A 20,003-nucleotide genomic window follows, 5' to 3' on the forward strand; every position below is an offset into this window, starting at 1 on the left:
AAACTCTGCTGTCAGAGACCACATGTCATCAATCTGCCCTTCACTGGCTGCCTGTCACTTTTACAATTGATTGAGTTTTAAGCCTGAGAGCTGCTCCAGATCCTCCGACAGGTCCCTGCTTATGCATCTTAAATCTCAGTTTGCCATTAAAGGTGGCGGAGCTTCACCTGAACACCCTGCAGGCGGACAAACTCACTATCTTCAGTCTCTTTTTAAAAGTCATTTTTATCTCATGGCTTTTAATTAACTGACTATTTATAATTGTATCTATGTTTAATATTTGCTTTTCGTATGAAGCATTTTAAAACAGTTTTGAATTATTATTTGCTATTTAAATATTATCATTATTATATGCTTTTTATGTGAGAAATACCTATTACTACACATTTTGTACAGTAAAAAGCATAATATTTCCCTTTCAAATGTAGTGGAGTAGAAGTCTAATTTATGGAGTGGAAATACTCAAGTAAAGTACCTCAGAACTGTAATTCAGTACAATAATTGGGTAAATGTACTTATTTTCATTCCACCACTGCCTGTAATGACATTTATATGCATCTACAATAGCAGCACCTTCATCCTTTTGTCTTTTAAACACTGCCTCATGTGGTTTGTGCGACATGTTAATAAATACTATAGTACAGCTTTGAGTGTAGTACTACAGCATGGAGGCAAGCAGCTGGAGAGGCTTTTACCTATAAATCTCCTCCCGTGTGGCAGGATCAGACTGCAGCAGACTGTCTGCAGGAACACAACAAGCTTCAGGCTGCAGCTCCGCTTTGTCCTCTGCATGTCAGTGAGAGCTGCAGCAGCACAGCAGCAGCTTCACTGCTGATGACAACAGTTATTCTGCGGTGAAGCACACCGATGAGATGTTCACCCAGAAATAAAGCAACAGCTCAGCACTTACGACGTTAAACACCTCGGATCTTGTAAAATGTCAGAGTTTGTTTAAATGAGAAAAGGGGCCATGCTGCAGTCAGATCAGACTTATTGTCATTATGGATTAATCTGCTGATTATTTTACTCATCAATCAATTGTTTGTTTGGTTTCTAAAAATCCTGTAAATAGTGAGAAAACAATTAACCAGAGCCCGAAGAGACACCTTCAGTGCTTTCTCAAAATTATTCAAAATACACTAAAATTATTAAAATCATTAAATATAATGATAATGAGCAAAATGAAATGTTTTATACATGAAAAATTGTTTAAACTATTCTAAAGGTCATTGTTAATTAATTTTCTCAATCAGTCAATCGACTGATAAATCGATCATTTCAGCGGAACTTCAGCTGTGGTCTGTTGAGCAGTTTAGTTTATAACAAAACATACTTTATTTTTTCAGCTTCTTACTTTCTTTATTCATTTATTTACTAACGTCCTTGCATGGTGTATTATGGCTTCATTGTACTTTATGTACAATAAGACTGGAATGTGAACAAAACATTATTGATATTATTGTCAATGTTTTCTTCTCTCCTTCTGTGTTTGTATTGTGGTTGATTCTACATTATCTGGATTCTAACCTGTCATAATATGTCCATGCATCAGTGTGACTGCTAACAATAACTCACATCACCTTTTGCTAGAAAAAATGTCTGTTTATTTCCAGTTTGAAACAAAAACAGCAGATTTTTAGCACCTTATTAAAAACTGCTTTGAAAAGCCTAACGGAGCTGTGGTTAACTGGTTGATTTCAAGTAATAAAAAGTTTTTCCAGTAGGTCTCTCACTCAGTGCTCCACCTCTTTCTGACTCATGTCTTATCTGTGTGATACAATGGAGATTTTTGGGATAAATGAAATGGTCAAAGCTTGTAGAAACAAGCAGCAAACTGTAATTAAAGCTGCAGTGTTGCATCAACACCAGCACTGAAACGAAAGAGAGAAGCAGCGATCAGGAAGTAACAGGACTAAAAAAAGTTTGATCAGCACAGCTCAGAAAACAACACCTGCCAATGAAGACTGGAAAGACAGCTTTGCTATCTCAGATCTTAATCACTAATGGAGTTGAACTAATAGAGGTTTGTCCTGATGGTGGCGCCAGAGAGAAGGCCACATTGTTACTCAGAATCAAAAGTCTTACAGGCCTCTCCTCGGTACGGAGGCCATTTTAGGACATTTCAGGCTCAGCTCTGCATTGTTGTGTGTGAACTTTAATCAGTCTAAGATGGCCTTAATCAGCCTTGATTGCCAGTGTTAGCATGCTAATATGGACAAAAGGCATGTTAAAAACTCTGCATGTTAAAAACTCTGCATGTTAATAACGACTGGATTTTTATGTCGATGTCAGTTTTTGTAGCTTTTTTGTAGCTAAAGTCCTTTCAGACATGCACCTTTCATGTTAATCTGATGGCAATTTAACAATGAAGAAGTGCCCTGATCACTGTGATGTAAAAGTCACGATGCCAGTCTTACAAATTCAGAATCAAAATATTTCTGAACCACAAGTCTGAACTGAATGTTAATGTAAAGACTGCAGCAGCAGCATGAGGTGGAACATGCACAGAGAGAGACTAAATACACATCTTTTCATTTCTAACATCACTATGATAAATGTAGCATCTTAATTATCACCATCTCTTATGCACAAAGAAGGTTTAAGAAAGTAGGAAATGCTGTGAACGAGAGAATTTTAAGATGCCTAGGAGGAGATTTTCTTTATTTATTCATGCCAACTGCACGGATGAATAAATAAATATCCAGCAAAACACACTGGAGTTAAATGAGTACCATCTGAACGTCCTGTCATTCAGTGCTTGTGCACTGTTGGATATTATAACACAAGAAGCAGAATTTGCCTCCTCTGTTAGAATAAAACAATACCATCACTTTAAAAGAAAGACGGAGAAGATGATTGGTCAAGAGCTGCTATTATGTAACAATATATCCATGCTCTGATTGGACAGGCCAATCAGAGCATGGATATATACCTTTCTTTTCTTTAAAAACAGCTGCATGTTCATGAAAAAGTACAAACCAAGGAAAGACAATGTTAAGTTTCAACTGAAAACTGAGTGACAGATTGTCGACCGATTTGATGGATTTATAAATTGAACAAAGGGTAATTAGATCATTGAAAAATCTGTTATGTAAACAACAAACACACTGAAGGTTGTTCATCCCCAATGATAAATGGTAAATATAGATGATTGATAAATGAAACAAATTAAATAATGAAGATTAAATGAGACTTTTTCAAATTATTTGACATGTTCTCAGAGTTCTACTTTAAATCAAATAACTTCATCAAACCTTTACTCAGCATGCAGAATTAAAAAGTACTCTGCAAACTATGACTATTATCATTATTATTGTCATTATTATCGTTTGTTGATGAGGTGACTCGCTGCTGTCAGTCAAACACTGTGGGCGGTCTTTCTCATTGGCTTAAAGACGCCCTGTGGAGTTTAAACAGGAGCAGTTGTGTTTACAGTCAGTACACATGTGAATCCTTCAGGTCGAACAAATTTGCTGAATGCATTTCCTCATAAAATGTGCAAAGCCGAATTTTCATTTGAATCCTGCAGCGTTAGCATCCGTGCTTACTAGCCAGCTGTCTTCTTCTTCCCTGCTTTTGCTGGTGCATTGCTGTGTTTCTTGGGGTGCTGCCGCCACCTGGAGATTGGTGGAATAATGCACCAACAAAACAGGGACCTGCTTAAAGAAAACAGCTCCATAGCGCTACTAGAGGTCTGAAACTCCACAGGGAAACTTTAATGTTTCTAAATGCCACCAAAACAAACACAAAAACCATCACAGGACTTGTAACAGGAAACGAAAAAGGTAATTGTAGATGCATGAATGAGCAAAACATCTCCACATAAAAAAGAAAATACTGCAGGCTTTGAAAACAACATGTTTTCAGACTCCATCTACTCTGCCTAGAAGTGTTGTGTATCATTTGCATCTGCCCTGCTCTTATTTATCTTCCTCCTCCTCCTCCTCCTCCTCCTCTTCATCGTCGTCCTCACCATCGCTGTCCTCTAACAGTCGGGACTGGAGAGCCAGCCGCTGCGCCACGGCTGTTACCATGGCAGCGCCCTTCCCGCTGCCGTCCTCCGAGACCAGGAAGGTGATGTCACACTTGGGGGCGAGGAGGCGCACCGTTGCCTGGAGCTCCTCACTGAAACTACAGAGGGGAGGAGAGGAGAAGGGAGAAATCGAATAGGAAAGAAAAGAGGGAGAAAGGAGAAAGATGAGCGAACGTTGAGTGCAGAAAGACAAAGGAAGAAGAAAAAAATCTCTTCCTTGCCATCATCATGAGAAAATGTGTTGATTAGATTAGATTCAACTTTACTGACAAGCACTGAGATGTTGAAATGAGATTTAGCACCAACCCAGAAGTGCACAAAGCAGAAACGTGCAGAATAGTGTGCATATTTTAAAGTAGTAATATGTATATAAATATACATATTCATAGATGAGCATGTGCAGCAGGAAGCAACATATGTAGTGCAGGTATAGTTTAAATACAACAGCTGCAGCAAAGCTGTGTTTTGACAGGAAATAACCCTGAAGGACAGAGAAAGGAGGGGACTTTAAACAGCACCATGGTTTGATTCATGGGATTTTCTCAACACGCTGTTCTTCTCACAAAGCCAGGAAGTTTGTCAATGTGTCAACAACCAGCTCCACCTCCTGCCTGCTCACACCATAAAGATGATTTCACATCTCTTCAAAACTGAGAGAAAAAAAGGAGAAGGAGACTTCCTCCTGGGTCATTTGTATGGTGGCTGTTTCCGCTCATCGCTGGCTGAATCAAACTGAATCATCAGTTTGACTTTGTAGAAATGTACAACATAAAATTATAGAATTAGCCTTAATGCTCACTGATAAATGTGTGAACTTGTGTGTCTTTATTGACCCTTGAAAGTTTATTTTCAAGAGGGTTGGTCTTCTAGACTTAAAGGGACACTAAGCAGGAATTGATATAAGATCTAAGGCCTTTTTAAGTGTTTACGAATGTAGTTCTCAACATTTTTAACCTGATATTCTTTAATAAATGCTTAAAATGTCTTCATATCTGCCAATAAGTTAATTTTAATGTGTTGTAAGTAATTTATTATAGGCTATAGCTTTTAAATGCAGGCAAACACATCACTAATGCAATTAAACTTTCACTATTTAAGTCTTTTTTAAATACAGGCCTATACATTGTTATACTGACGTTTCACTTCTCTCATATTCCCTCTTACTTGGGGTGTTTTCTGTAGACCGTCCCATCCACCCCCACAGTGGTCTTCAGATGGCCCAACCCGCGGTTGACACGGATGCGGTTGGCGAGGGTTGCCAGGGCGGTGGCACAGAGACAGGCAGAGCGTGAGGAGATGGTGTCGCAAACAAGACGCACCACGCAGGAGTCGACCAAATCCCACTTCAGACCCAACTTGGTCAGAATTTTCTGAGTGTTTTCCAGACCTTTGTCCAGCCTGATCCAGAGACACACGAAGTAAAAACAACATGGAGGATCAGCGAGGACGAGAATGAAGAAACTAAAAGGTCAAATTTAGTTTATTTGAAGAGAGACTAATCTGTTGACCTCATGCATTTCAGAAACATGACTAAAAAGAAGTTGTGTGACAGGATGTTCAAAACCTGTCTTAAAAGGACAGATTCAAGTCAGAACTACTTTCTTTCTTCCGAACTACACCCATCAACCGAATCACTGTGCAGAAGGAAGCATCTAGTCGTGGATAAGAGGCATAGATGAGTCGTAAACATTAATGGTGTCCTCCTCAGCTGAGCTGTAATGATAGCTAGCGGTACCAGTTAGCGATCAACAAAAAGACAATATGGAATTGGATCAGTTTTCAGCCAGATTAGAACAATTGACGAATGGCGAATGGTGGATGAATCATTTAAGAAGCCTCTATCGGACACTCACTCCTCAATCTCAGAGATGAACTTGGTCTCGAATTTGTCCGGAGTAAGCAGCGCCTCTGATGTCTGTCCCTTAAACAACAGCTTGTCCTCCGTCATCTTCACCAGCAGCAGCCGAACGATTTCTCCCAAATACATGCCACTGATCATCTTCTCAAAGCTACAGGAGACGACAGGTAGAGGTGTAAAGAGGACAGAGAGAGGAGAAAAATATCAGTCATCAAAAAACAAGCAAAAGGGTTTAAAAACAGAACACACACTTTGAAGTTTAAGTCTTGATTCTGTCTTGATTATTGAAAGTATTTTCTGAACTGAAACTTTAGAGACTGAAACTGTTAAATGGGTTGTCAAGACATTTTGTACAGATATTTGTAATTTGGGATCCCCTGTTTTTTCCTTTAGCGCCACAAAAAGGTTTCACTGTGAAACATATATCTGAACATCCACTAAATTTGGTCCAGATATTCATGTTCCCCTGAGGATCGAGTGAAATAAGTTTGGCCACCTTTAGGTTGAATTTCCAAATCCTCACATTTGAAACGCTGGAAGCAGAAATTATTTGATATCTACTCTCAACAAATGACTTGAGCAGCCATTTTTCTGCAAATTTCAGCAGCAAAACAATCATCATACATACGTGTGGACGCCAGGGTTGATGGACGTCTTGTCCACCACTACGTCAAACTCCGTCAGGATGTCTTGAAGGCAGCCGTCGTCTCCGAAGCCACCCCACTCTGTGTTGATGCACATCCGCCCGTCCTCGCCCTCCACGCGCTTCACGTTCTTCATCTCCTCCATGTAGCAGGCGTTGGTTCCCGTGCCTACAGAGGAAGAGGAAGACGATGGAGGAAAATCTGGGAATTCAGTTTGATCCTCAAAAAACCATGCTGTCTTCTAAAGTCATAATTACATCAACACTCTTTCATTACAAATCTAAGAAAGCCATTTATATTTGAAAATAACTTTATTTTCAGATTTAAGCTAAAGCATCTGGGTCATGATGCTAACTGTCAACGAGATGCGCTTTCACAGGTTTGGTCCTCAAAACAGATAAAATATGACAACAGTTCTGGACTGATTTTAAAGTTGCTTCGAAGAACCCAAAAAAAAAAAAAAATCCAGACTCATGTCAAACCATCAACATTATAATATAATCAGCTACTTGGGTACCAAGAACCAAGAACTGGAACCTGGTTGCTGCCCATGCTTTGGTTGAATAAACTCACAACAATCGAACCTTCCTTCTTGTTCTTCACCACCTTTGTTTCACTCTCTGTGTCTCCGACACACAAACACAAAGAGGCGAGCGGCGTAATCATCATCCAGTGAGCTCTCAAAGCAAACTAATTACAGCAGAGAAAGGAGCAATTCCACCGCTACAGCACAACTCTCATTACATCCAATGTGATCATTGAGTGGAGGAGCCTCCTGTTCACCAGGTGAAACACATTATGTCTGTTAGGTAAGACTCAATGTGTTCTGTAAGGCTCAGTAAGACCTGAGAGGAGCTGTTGTTCATGATTGTCTGTGAGTGAAGAACGGCCTCCTCGGCTGTGTGGGTTTCTAACAACACCAATTATTGCATCTGCAAGGTTGGAATAACACTTTGCGGATTAAAGTTATCTTTTGAATATCAATCTGTCAGAAATTCTGACATCCACTTTGAAATTCTTTGCAAGGCAGTATCTCTTTATGCTTTTCTATATAATGTATATCGCCTCTATGGTTGATTTTATTTTGTATCTTTTTTTTTTTGTCTATTTGTTCTATTTGATCTTATTTTATCTTACTACCTGTCTAGCTTCTGCTCTAACTCAGTATTAGAACTGAGTAAAATCTCTCACTCAACATTTCTTTTATCCTGTGTTTGTGTGTTCAGGGATATACCGTTTAAAGCTGAGGCTGATTAATTTTGGTATTTGGTCATAAACCAAAGTGTTACACAGAGGAAAAGGCAAATGGATCACTAAAGGCATTATGATTCGTCCTGAAAGAAAACAAATGTGTGTACCAATTTAATGGAAAACCAAATATCCTGTCTGCCTTCTTAGAGCTGATTTTATGTGAAGTGGTCTGCACAGATCAACACCGTCACCCCACAGACTCATTACAAAAACATAGCAAGCTTTCAGAGAGAGCCATCTGACTGTCACTACTACTACTACTACTACTACTACTACTAATAATAATAATAATAATAATTTAATGCTGCAGGTATGAAAAGATCTAGTTAAATTATCTGAAAATCTCTCTGGTCACTGGTCAGTTTCTACGCTGACGATCTTCGCCTATTTCAAAATTTCTTCCTGTAGTTTGTCAGTGCTGTCCGTAATGCTAAGTTTAGCTACAAACAAATAAGACAAACATATTGTCACATATAAACTCCTGTAACATGAATCCGATCTGAATTAGGCTTCAGTTTACTCAGTTTACCACTGAATGAAACCCACTGAATCCTTTATGAAGACTGAAAATAAGGTTATAATCAGGCTCAGCAGTTTGGTACCATGTAAGTTTACATATGGTACATATATACAGTGAGGAAATGTAACTTAGTACATTAACTCAAATACTGTGCAAGTACAATTTGAGGTCCTTGTACTTATAAACACTTATACTTCAACTCCACTACTACATTTGCTGGACAACACATTACATAGATGATCCTGAATTGGGCCATTTTGCATAATATGTTTATATTTGGGATTTTAAGTTTTGATGATAAGAATTTTACTTGGATGAGGATTTGATAGCAGGACTCTACACTGTAGTACTGCCACTTTTACTTAAGTAAAAGATAATGGGCCAAGCCAGATTCATGTCAGGCTTATCTGAGGATGTCCTGAAGTTGTTTTTTTTTTTTTTTTATTGAAGCATAAGGTTACCGATGATCATGCCGATCTCACAGCTCTGGTCCTTGTAGCCGCAGCTCATCATTGTGCCCACTGTGTCGTTCACCATGGCAACTGAACCTATATCATAGTCCTGCGGAAAGACACAGCAATACACAGGTGTGTTTATGTCTTCTTATTTATAATCTCTGTACCAAACAACCTGCCTATCTAGTTTTATACAAGAGAAACTGCAGATTGTCACATTGCTTTTAATTAAGTCTGAGCTGCATTTTAGGAGCAGAAAAGCACAAAAGACATCAGTTTCATGTACTTCTAAATTATTATTAGATCAAAAAACATCCAAATCCACACTGCATAAGAAACCAAAGCAGCAACAAAATGGACGGCACTTTGAGTGAAGGACATGATTGACTTTTATCAGTATCACTACTGCATCTGTCCCTGGACATGTATGACCCATGACGGTAGCCTGGGGGGGGCAAAAAGCAGGCTGGGCTGTGTGATATTTTGCTTGCCGGAATGTGATGCATCTTGACAGTTTCAAAACTGCAACTAATAATTATTTTAAAATTGACTAATAGAGTTGGCAGAATACAGTGAAAAGTTCCCATTGTGATTGTATGTATTGATACAGTGTGTTTTATTTTGACAAAAGGACCAAAACACAAAGATATTTTGACCTATCATTGCTGCTCACAACATGACATAGTATTGTGCCCATCATATGACCCTCAGTGTTTTGGACTGACCCCTCTCCTGCGAATGGCCTCTTTTAGTAACGTCACCACATCTTTTCCCTCCACTCCGGAGCATTTGAAGCCTTTGGTCCAGCGAATCAGGATGCTCTGTGTAGAGAGAAGTTTTAATTTCAAATCAAACTCCGTTAACTACAGCCTGATGAACGCTGCCTGCTCATGAGGAGGTGAACGGTCATGAGATTTCATCATTAGCACAATTAACACCACTGAACTTGTCATGTAAGGCTGCCTGTTCGACTAACCACAACAACAGTTTCATTCACAAAGATATTACCAAAGAACGAAAGGAAAAATTCACACGGTGGAGCTTCAAGTCCAGTTGTCAGGAGATGGACAACAGGTGCAGCACCTTTATCCAGTCATGTGTTCACAAAGTGGTGAACCTCGCTTCATCCTTGCTTGTGAGTGACTGAGCCTTTCGATGATACCCCTTTCAAACCCAATCATGATACTCTCACCTGTTACCAATGAACCTGTTTACCTGTTTATTTATATTTTACAAGGCATCTAACTAAAGCTGTCAGACATGTCGTGGAGTAAAAAGTACAATATTTCCAACTTAAAAGGAATATAGAAGCGCTTTTAAGCTGGAATTAAATAAATTGCTTGAGTAAATGTACTTCCACCACCACCACTGCAGACCAGCCATACGTGACCGGTCGTAAATCTGGTCTTACTTTAGAGAAAACACGAAGATGAAGACTAATACTGAAGAAACATGTGTATTGTGTGTGTGTGTGTGTGTGTGTGTGTGTGTGTGTGTGTGTGTGTGTGTGTGTGTGTGTGTGTGTGTGTGAGACCTTGTCGATTTCTTTCTGTTCACAGGGGAAAGAGAAGGTGAAGCCCAGAGGAAGAGTTTGTCCCTTCAGATCCCGGGAGATGACGAAATCACTGAGACAGGCGGCGATGTGGTCGAACAGCTGGACAGAGAGACAGATAGAACATCCCAAACGATACGTCCTGATCATGTCAACACTGCAGGATTAAAATACTAAAAATCTTTAAATGCTGCACGTGTGTCACCTGTTCTCCGGTTCCGAGCATCATTTCCTGTGGGATGGCACAGATCTGACTGTCCATCTTCAGCACTTTCTGCTCCTCCTCCACCACACGGACGTGAAGCACTCGGAAGTTTGTTCCACCGAGATCCAATGCCAGAAAGTCGCCTTTCTCTGCAGGACGGAGTGGATGATTGAGGTGTAAATATGTGCTTCTTTGTGTTTTTGCGTTTCTGCACATTGAAATTAATCTAAATGACAAACTGTGATAAAACATGTTGGTGGGGGTTAAAAAAGAACAGAAATACAATGTAAGATATTTAGCTGCCTAATAAATTCAAACATATAATGATGGTTTACTGTCTTTTCATTGACTGATGTTCAATTGGAGCATCTTTTGCATGGGTTACATGTTTTCAGCCTGACAGTGTTGGATGGAGCTTTCAACAATAAGGTGAGCCTGTGTGTGGCCTGACAGCTGAAACCCAGAGCAAAATAGCCAATCATGCTCTATTTTTTTCACACCTTGATAATATTAAAATGTATTTTCAGATGACTGAACATGATGTAAAATCTGCTGAGCAACACCTGGACATTTATTTAATTAATTTGCAGAAGAAACTATTTAGCCCTTATTCTGAGGGAGAAGGAGTTAAATTAAAACAATGCATACTACATTCTAAACTACAACCTATAACTTAACTTGAACTTAATAAAACTTGTATATCTACATAAGGAAGAGTTGATTCCACTATCTGATGCGTCACAGCGTAGCCCATCTGTCCATCAAGCTAACTGTAATGGAAACAGCCTCACCCGTCCCGTCCGGTGTGGCCCTGACGAAGGTGGGCAGCATTTTGACGGCCGCCTTGTGATGACTGTGTTTCCCCAAACCTCGAACCATAGACTTCTTCAGCCGAGCAGAAATCTCCTGTAGCTTCACCAGAGGCAGACGGAAAGGCTTCAGGTAGTCCTGCACCTGCAAAGAGAGAGAGATCCGGAAAAGATCTGTGAGTGACGCATCAAATTAACAAAGCAGACATGACTGAAAGCCAAACACTGAACAATTATAGTGGTAAAATTATGAACTTCATTCATGAAGCAGTGTTTTAAACAAAGCTACAAAGGTCTTTACATGATAGAACCGGATTGAAACATTTTAGGAGAACAAATTTTACATCATTCAGCCACAAGATGGCAGCATTTCCTCAACATCTGCAGCATCAGACAGCAGAAAGCCATTGTGTAAGAGAAATTATCATCATGATCAGCAAGCTATGTGGTACTTCAGGTCCTGTCCAAAAGATGCAATAGACAGGATGTCATCTTTCTAGTTATAACACAGCTGAGGGCGTTCTTGAGTCTGTGGCCACTTACATCACAGAGCTGATTGGGATCTTATCTCAGCACGAGGAGTCCTGCTGACTCAGAGACTCCTCTGAGGATCAATAAACAGAGAGGACTCAAGAGCTGAGAGAAGAGGCGGGACCGAACCCTGTAGCTGTGGATGACATCAGGTTTCATGAATGAACGCCATCACTACGGCGACACTGATTGGCCGACGGGTCTGAGTCAGTAAGACTATTAATACAAAATCACATAATAGTTTATGGTAACAATTATCATGGATAGAGCGATCCAGCAGTGCAACAAGTAGTTGTAATTAGCTCCACTTATAGCAGCAGCAGCAACATTAGCGGCGAACACATGGTTACATAACTAATGTGTACTATTACTTTTGGTACTGTAAGTACTGTAAGTGTACTTTGATGCTAATACATATGTTCTATTACTAAGTACTTAACAATTTCAATGCAGGACTTTTTACTCAACTGCATCTATCTGATAACCACTTTTTTTTATTTTACTTCAGCAAATTTTTTTGACACAAGACTTTTACTTGTAATGAAGTATTTCTGCAGTGTGGAATTGCTACTTTTACTTAAGTAAATGATCTGAGTACTTCTCACTTCCACAATTCTCTTATGTCTCTCAGGATTTTTGAGTTTTTTCATACAGGTTCTTGCCCTCCCCTTCAACCCTCTGTCCTGCTGAATGTTGGTGTCTATTACAAACCATATCCTGTAATTTCACATTGGATAAAATGAGGCTTTAAAGTGATGCAATTAAGCAAATCCTCCAACTGTACAGAAGGCATTTGACCATTCAACCATCCTCTGACACTAGAAATTAGATGACATATAAAAAGATATCAAATCGTTTCATTCACAAATTCTCCATATTATGTGTCCCTGCTTTTCTATTCTGATGTTAATCCCTGTAACTGCAAACAACCCCTGCATACCTACAGACCTCGTCTGTTTCTGTTAAAATGTTCCAGAGGCGTTTTCTGCAGGAAGACGCCTGGCTGGCACAACAAGTTATGATCCTCTGGAGATGGCAGAAACAATTCAAATCTCTTTTCCTGTTTTCCGCTTCCTTCAAAGCTGGAAAAAACCCTGCAACACCTTTTAAAAGTTGCACTGGGCAGCTTTAATGTACCAACTTGCATCTATAGCTCTACATTTTACAGAGGAGCATATAAGTACAATCACACCTGCAGAGCACTCTGGTCAAAACTGCAGTGGGGAAGTTTAGGTTCATGCTCAAAGATGAAAAGAAATGGTTTTTTTTTATGTGTATTTAGAATATATGAATGATGTGCAGCTTCCTGTACTGTTTCTATGGACCGCTGGTGTTGTATTGTCTCTGCTGGCACTCCCAATACACTCAACTTCCTTTTCGGGTAATAAAGTCAAGCTTGAACTTGAAGAGAAAACTTGAAGAGAAACGTTTCAGCAAAAATTCATGGAAAGAGCTTTGTGTAAAGCCACAGAGGAGGGGATTCTGGGTAAAAAAAAAAGAGAGGCTTTTAGAGGCGTGAGGTATTTTCTTAACTAAACTCACTGTAAGAGGATGTTTTTTTCCTGTAAAATGTTGTGACCAGAGCTGGACAAAAACCTTTGGATGTAAGACCCTTAACGGTCTTAAAAGTCTGAGGGATTCATCCTCTGGGAAGCATGAATGTCTGTGCAAAATTTCATGGCAGTACTCCAAGAGTGGTTGAGATATTTCAGTTTGGACCAGAGGACGGACAGACTGACATGGCTGTCCACAGAGCCGTGCTAGCAGCTAGCATTGCTTAAAACAGTCCAGAGTCTGGATCTCTGTATGCTGAACAGAACTACAGACACAGAAGTGTGAGTCTTCATCAGGCCAAACGAACCAAACTAAACCTGAGTCCAGTATAAGTTGCTCCAGACACACCCGGACTAAACACACCCTTCGACTGTGTGACTGAGTTTGTGAAATGTGTCTGGGCAGGATGTGTTTATGTGTTTGTCTTCTCAGCGCTGCAGGCTTTCAGGGACCTGTGTCTCTGCATCCAGGTTTGAACATGGAGACGTGGAGAACCAGTTTGTGGTGTGATGGTCGGATGGTGAATATTTTCGTTGGCAGGCGGGTCAGTATTTCCCACCGTCACACAAATACTACACTGTCTGAAATACCTCAGACAAGTTGCAACAGTCTTGCTGCTGCTATCCCTGAAAAAAAAGATTCATACGATGATGATATCACTGGAACAGTGTGTAATGAATCTTAGCAGGAGGTCTGGCCTACAGGCATAATTTCATATGGTGATCTGACATCTCAGACAGCAGATTCAGATCTAATCGGCATCCTAATGAACCTGCTCTCCATAGTTACTGTTGTCACACCTGTCTCGCTCTCTGTTTGCACACAGCACATATGCAGCTGATGCTTTATTTACCATTGAAATATGTAGTCATTTTTAAACTAACTGTTATTTTAATTAGATTTTCTTTTATTTGTCACTTTTGGATTTGATGTTTCTCCTGTTTGTATATTTTTCTGTATTTTTCACCTGCTGAGAAGAACACTGGATTGCAAGAAATGTACTGTATAAATAAAGTTTTATTATTATTATGATTATTAGCAGTATTATTATTATTATCACAGCTGCCTCATGCAGTCTGTGTGATGATTTCCCAGCAGTGTTTGAGTTAATCCTGGATCTCGAATCCGATTCAGACTGGCATGACGTGTGGACACAAACACACATCACTTTTCTTCTTCTTCTTCTCTCTCATGGCTTACAGTAATTTTCCAGAGGCGTGTTTGTTCAGGCCTCGCTTCTCACTCTTTCTCTCTGTTGCATTTAACTCTTTCTTCGCCTCCTTTCTGTCTCGTGTCTCTACATGCTCATTCCTGCTTTTGCTCAGCAGGCGTGACCAACTTCATTCCTCCATCATGAGTCTGATGGTGCGGGCTATGAAAAGACTAAGCTGTCAGTATATCACTATGCATACATATCGACATACATAATACACAGTAACAGTACACCAGTGGCAGAAATACTCACATCTTTTACTTAATTAGAAGTAGCAATACCACAGTGTCGAAATACTGCGTTTCAAACAGAAGTCCTGCAATACAGATTTTACTTAAGTAAAAGTATTAACAAAATATACTTAAAGTTCAAAAAGTAAAGGTTTTGTAGAATAGCCCATTTCAGAATAATGCATTTTATATTATTGGATTATGATTATTGATGCATTGTCATGCATATTTGAGCAATGTGGGCCTAATGTTAATGTATTTATATGTATGTATCTATACTATACTCTATATTATTTTCTTGTAAAGTTATATGTGTGTGTGTGTGTGTGTGTGTGTGTGTGTGTGTGTGTGTGTGTGTTGATTTTTAATCTATGTTCTTTTTTTATTGTCTTTCCTAGATATCCTTTGTTATTCTTGCTATTATTGCTGTCTGTAATATCCCCGGCGTGGGATCAATAAAGTTATATCTTATCTTGCTTTAATAATCATAATAATATTCTAATATTTTTTTCTTAATAATTATAATCAGAATTTGTTGATTCCATTCTGTATTACTTAACCTGATTGTAAATGAAATTATTAAATAAATAATGAAGTAAAAAGTCTAATGTTTGCATGTGAAATGTAGCGCAGTCAAAGCAAAAAGTAGCAGAAACTGGTGCTGATAATACAGTGCAGTACTTTACAAAACAGAGTATTTGCATTACTGAACTGGTACTTTTACTTAAGTAAAGGATCTGAATACTTCTTCCACCACAGCTGGCATGGCTGTGAACTTTAAGTCTTGTAGCAGGTGATAAACTGTAATAAACCAGGTGACAGTGGGAATTTCCTTTTTTCCTGTTTGAATTTCAGAGATGTGAGTAAGACGGTGCAGCTTGTCATCAGTGACCGAGTGCAATAAACATCCCAGCTGACTAACAGAAGTCTGCAGGAGGTTTTGTAAGAGGAGCGCTGGGTATGACTCCTGCAGCTGTCCCTCTGAGGATTTTCAGACGGGGAACTGATGGTCATGACCTGAAAAGTGGAAGTCTTCGATTGTAAGATTAAGGACATTAAGTCGTGTTTCATCCCTCGTCACCTGTCACTGAACGGTCCTGTGACTGATCCTCAGACTAATATAAACCCTGTGCTTTCCTTTTCTTTGTAGGAAACAAGTTTCCATTTTTGTTTCTTTTCACTGAGTTTGCAGTTTTTCCTTTACTTAAGTAAAAATACTGTCAGTGTAACATTATGAATTACTTATGCAGTATCTAATGTTGAAGCTGGTCAGAAATGAGCAAATTTTGGCTACTTTTTAATTCAGCTGGGTAGTTTATAATTAATTAATATATGATACACCATATTCTATAAACTCAGAATATATATTTTATGTAAAATATTGACCTTCAAGCAATTTAAGTTGTCAGTTAAATGTAATGAAGTAAAAAAAAATACAGTATTTGCTAGCTTTAAGTTCATTATAGCATAATAAGTTTACACATCCTGAATGTATTTATGTTGCTTTGTTATGTCGTTGCCCAAATGAATAACTCACATATCAATGGGCTGATTTCCAGACATCTTCACAAACTGATATTGTAGCAGAATTTGTGATTTTCATCAACTTTCTTGAGAGTTAATGAAGTGTTTAAACTGCTGCATGTTCAGCAGTCTGGAATAAAATAGTCTGTTATTAATCTGCACCAGCTGAGATACTTAAAGGGAGAAACCACCTCACTAATACTGACTGTGACTCCTGTAAACTGGTGGATGGCAGAATTTGAAAAACAACAACAATAAACATGTCTCCTCCTCAGGTGACACTCACCTTACTCAGCACATCCAGAGGGATGCCGTCCAGGTGCAGGTTGGAGTTTTCTCCGCTCATTTTGACCTTTTTGGAAATCTGTGGGCTGTTCTCGCCGTTTGTCGCTTCACTGCTCACCTGAACAGACACTAAATTTACATGAAAAACAACTTCAGTGTAACAGTCTTATCCACAGACCTCAATGTAAACACCTTTAAGGACAAATTCTGTGTTGTTTGATAGACCAAACTTAGGCCAAAGACAATCATTTGCTCCTGCTTGTGAGTCTTAAAAGCTGCGAGTGGATGTTAATAACAGATGAAGACTCAGGTGGACATTTCATCTGAGAATATGACCAATGCTGATTTCCAGGTTAAAGGTATGTATTGGTCAATATATACGCATATCTGGACTTTAGCTGTTAGACAGTAAGTGAATGCTGTTCAGTGGTATTTTAGGAATGAATCAAACTGAAAGTGTTCAAATTAGAGGGACAATGAAAGGATCTTGAAAAGAGAGGGAGGGCATCCTCAGCTGAAATTAAACCCTTAAGACCAACTGAATAGAGTTGTGTGTATTTGTAAATTCAAGTCTTAACTCTAAGATGAGATGGTGCGTTCATGTGCAGTCATGTTTCTTTATCACTTCCTAATCTGATGTTTACTTTGAATACACTGTTTTTATGCAGCTAATTGTTTAGTAAAGAAATCACCCAGAACCCTTTTTGCTCAAGACCATGTGGCCTGACAGCACTGAAAGCTGATTTTAAGTCAGGAAGGTCCACACAAAAGGGGAACAAGCCCATATTTCACTTCCACCTGCTGGGACATCCTCCTAACAGAGCACAGCAGTAAAGAGGAGGCGGCTGTAACCAGAGCACAACATCACGTGAGTTCATCTGTTACAGGACGCTTGAATCATGAGAATCTCAAGCTTAGAAAAAATGTGAGGTGAGGAGTCACATTGAGAGCGAGCGCATGATGACTGAGGACAGCCACTTCCACCTTCAGTCACTGACTTGACACTGAACTCGACCTAATGGACAAGTCAGCTGAATGAAATGTCTGAATTCATGAGTATAACTAAGAAGATAAGAATCAGTAAAAATGTATTCCATAGGCTGTGAAGGAGTTTTCACCCCTAAAGTCATTCATTCATTGATTATTGAATAATTTCTGCAAACTAGGAGGAGCTCATGTTAGAGCATCTAAATTCTGACCAGTAGAAAACATCCTCTGACCTCTGCTGATAACTTTAAAGCTGCACTAATTCATATTTTAACATTAACAATGGATCAAATGTTCATGGGTATCATCTTCAGCTTTTTACAGAGTATGGACATTTAGTTGTTATATTCCCTTTATGATACTTTCTACTTCTATTGCACATTTCAGAAGGACACACTGCACTTTTTACTGCATTTACTGGCAGATTTAGCTAAGCTACATCCCTTGCTTACTATTTGCCTACAAGAGCACTGTGATCATCTGCTGCTGGTTTACTGGAGGTTTGCAGCAACCACTGATTTAAAATTGGGATGCAACCTTTGTCAATTACGCCTCAAAGCTCTAAAACACACTACTGATAGATATGAGGGAAGCAGTGTGCTTTAAAAGAAAGCTGAAAAGTCTCTTCATGTTAGCCTTAGCTAAGACTTCCTGACACTTCCTGATTCAGGCCTGAAGCTTTAGAGCTTTGCCTCGTGCTCATGCACTGCTGCATGTCTTTAGAAATGTTGCATTTTCCATCTTATCTTATGCACTGTCTTTATTTTCACCCTTATCTCATTGTTGGTATTGCTATCAACTGCATTTCATTCTCCATCTAATTTGACATTTATTAAATTTCCATCTCTGTTTTTATGTTCATACTGTGTCTTTTTTTGTGTGAAGCACTTTGAGCTGCACTCTTTGTATGACAGATGCTAAACAAAAAAAGTTTCACATTATTATTATTATTATTATTATTATTAGTCAACAGTGTACAAATGAAGTATGAAAGAGGTAGAATTAGTTCCACTTTGAGCAGCTATAAACTTTAAGGACCACCTAATACATTAATAATAACAATGATAACATGTGAACTTTGTTGCTAATACTTCTGTACTTTTACTTCAGTAATGGGTTAACATGACTTTTACCTGTCATGGAGTACTTTTACAACGAGGTGTTACTTCTTTAAGTCAAGTAAATAATTTGCAACACAAAGGTTGTGACATCTGTGACCTGAGGGGAAGCTCCAGGTGATGACAACACTCCAGATTAAGTTTTTGGGTGGAGTGTCTCACAGGACACATTACGGGTTATGTGGCTTTTAAACTCCACCTGTTTAAGTGGAATCTGACCAACAAGATGATTTCAGGGTCAGAGGACAGGACTAGTCAGACTGGGGTATCTGTCTCCATCAGAGAATGTCACCGGCCATGTTGGAATGAATGAAAACCGGCAACACACTAACCTCCACCTGGATGCAGTTTATGGAGGTTGTGTTTGAGCCCCGCCCTGCCAAAGTCACACCTGAGCAGGGACAGAGCGTCAAACATGTTTCAGCTTTGGCTCATTTCAGCTGCTGTCTTTTCTTCGTTCAGATCCAACTGACAAGTCTGTTTAAAATTAAACCAGTCAGCTTTGAAACAGCTTTAAGTGATGGATTCAACCACCTATAAAGTGCATCCAAATTCTGACATGTAACCTGAAACAAAGCCAAGCTCTCTACTGTGCGCAAACGGGAGCAGCCGCGGTTTAAAACAGTACTTCAGCGTAGGCGACAGAAAACGAAGCGACAACATTACTGCTGAAGTCACGGCCAGACAGGTGGAATGAAAGGCTCAAGGTTTCAGATCAGGGGTCCAGGGGCCCCTCTGGCTTCTATGAGGAGGAAGCAGGGGGTTCTTCGGTGAAGTGAAGGAGCTGACATCATACTCAAAACTTAAATGAGCGCAAGTTTGATTAAAAACCTAAATCTCCTCAGACAGAGAAGTTGAGCTTTGGTTTCCGTGTGAAGGAAAAAGTCGGACATCTGCTGACAAACTGCTGACATCTTCTCTCTGAACGGCTCGTCTAACGTGTAAAAGCAGTGAAGTGAAGTCACTCACCTTTGCGTCCTGCGCTGCGCTGCTCACACTGACAGGAGTTAACTTCCTCAGTGAAGAAGACAGTGTGTGAGAGTCGGGCTCAATTTGGGAGTGCGTTTACACCCACTGCATCTGAAGACGGACTCATGTCGCAACACCAGGAGGTCGTATTCGACCTCTGCGCTGACAAACGCGGAGGATGTCGGGTGCTGCTGTCATGTTTACGCGCGGCGCAGCACGAATCGAAGCACCTTTCTCGGAAGAAACTGGGACTAACGGCCAGAGC

At 39.6% G+C, this 20,003-nt stretch overlaps 1 protein-coding gene across 1 annotated transcript; it reads right to left on the reverse strand.

Annotated features, from left to right (window-relative positions):
- Positions 1-3,834: 3,834 nt before the first annotated feature.
- LOC139345058 (hexokinase-2-like) lies at positions 3,835-19,788 on the reverse strand. The gene is made up of 11 exons (XM_070983514.1): positions 19,739-19,788; positions 16,666-16,782; positions 11,310-11,472; positions 10,519-10,667; positions 10,296-10,415; positions 9,487-9,582; positions 8,768-8,867; positions 6,520-6,703; positions 5,887-6,042; positions 5,198-5,431; positions 3,835-4,131 (listed from the first exon to the last, which is right to left on the reverse strand). The coding sequence occupies exons 2-11, from the start codon at positions 16,723-16,725 to the stop codon at positions 3,921-3,923; spliced, it is 1,473 nt and encodes a 490-aa protein (XP_070839615.1). The 5' UTR covers positions 16,726-16,782; positions 19,739-19,788; the 3' UTR covers positions 3,835-3,920.
- Between the last annotated feature and the right edge of the window lie 215 nt (positions 19,789-20,003).

This window comes from Chaetodon trifascialis, chromosome 16, assembly GCF_039877785.1.
Source record: "Chaetodon trifascialis isolate fChaTrf1 chromosome 16, fChaTrf1.hap1, whole genome shotgun sequence".
Taxonomy (NCBI): Eukaryota; Metazoa; Chordata; class Actinopteri; order Chaetodontiformes; family Chaetodontidae; genus Chaetodon; species Chaetodon trifascialis.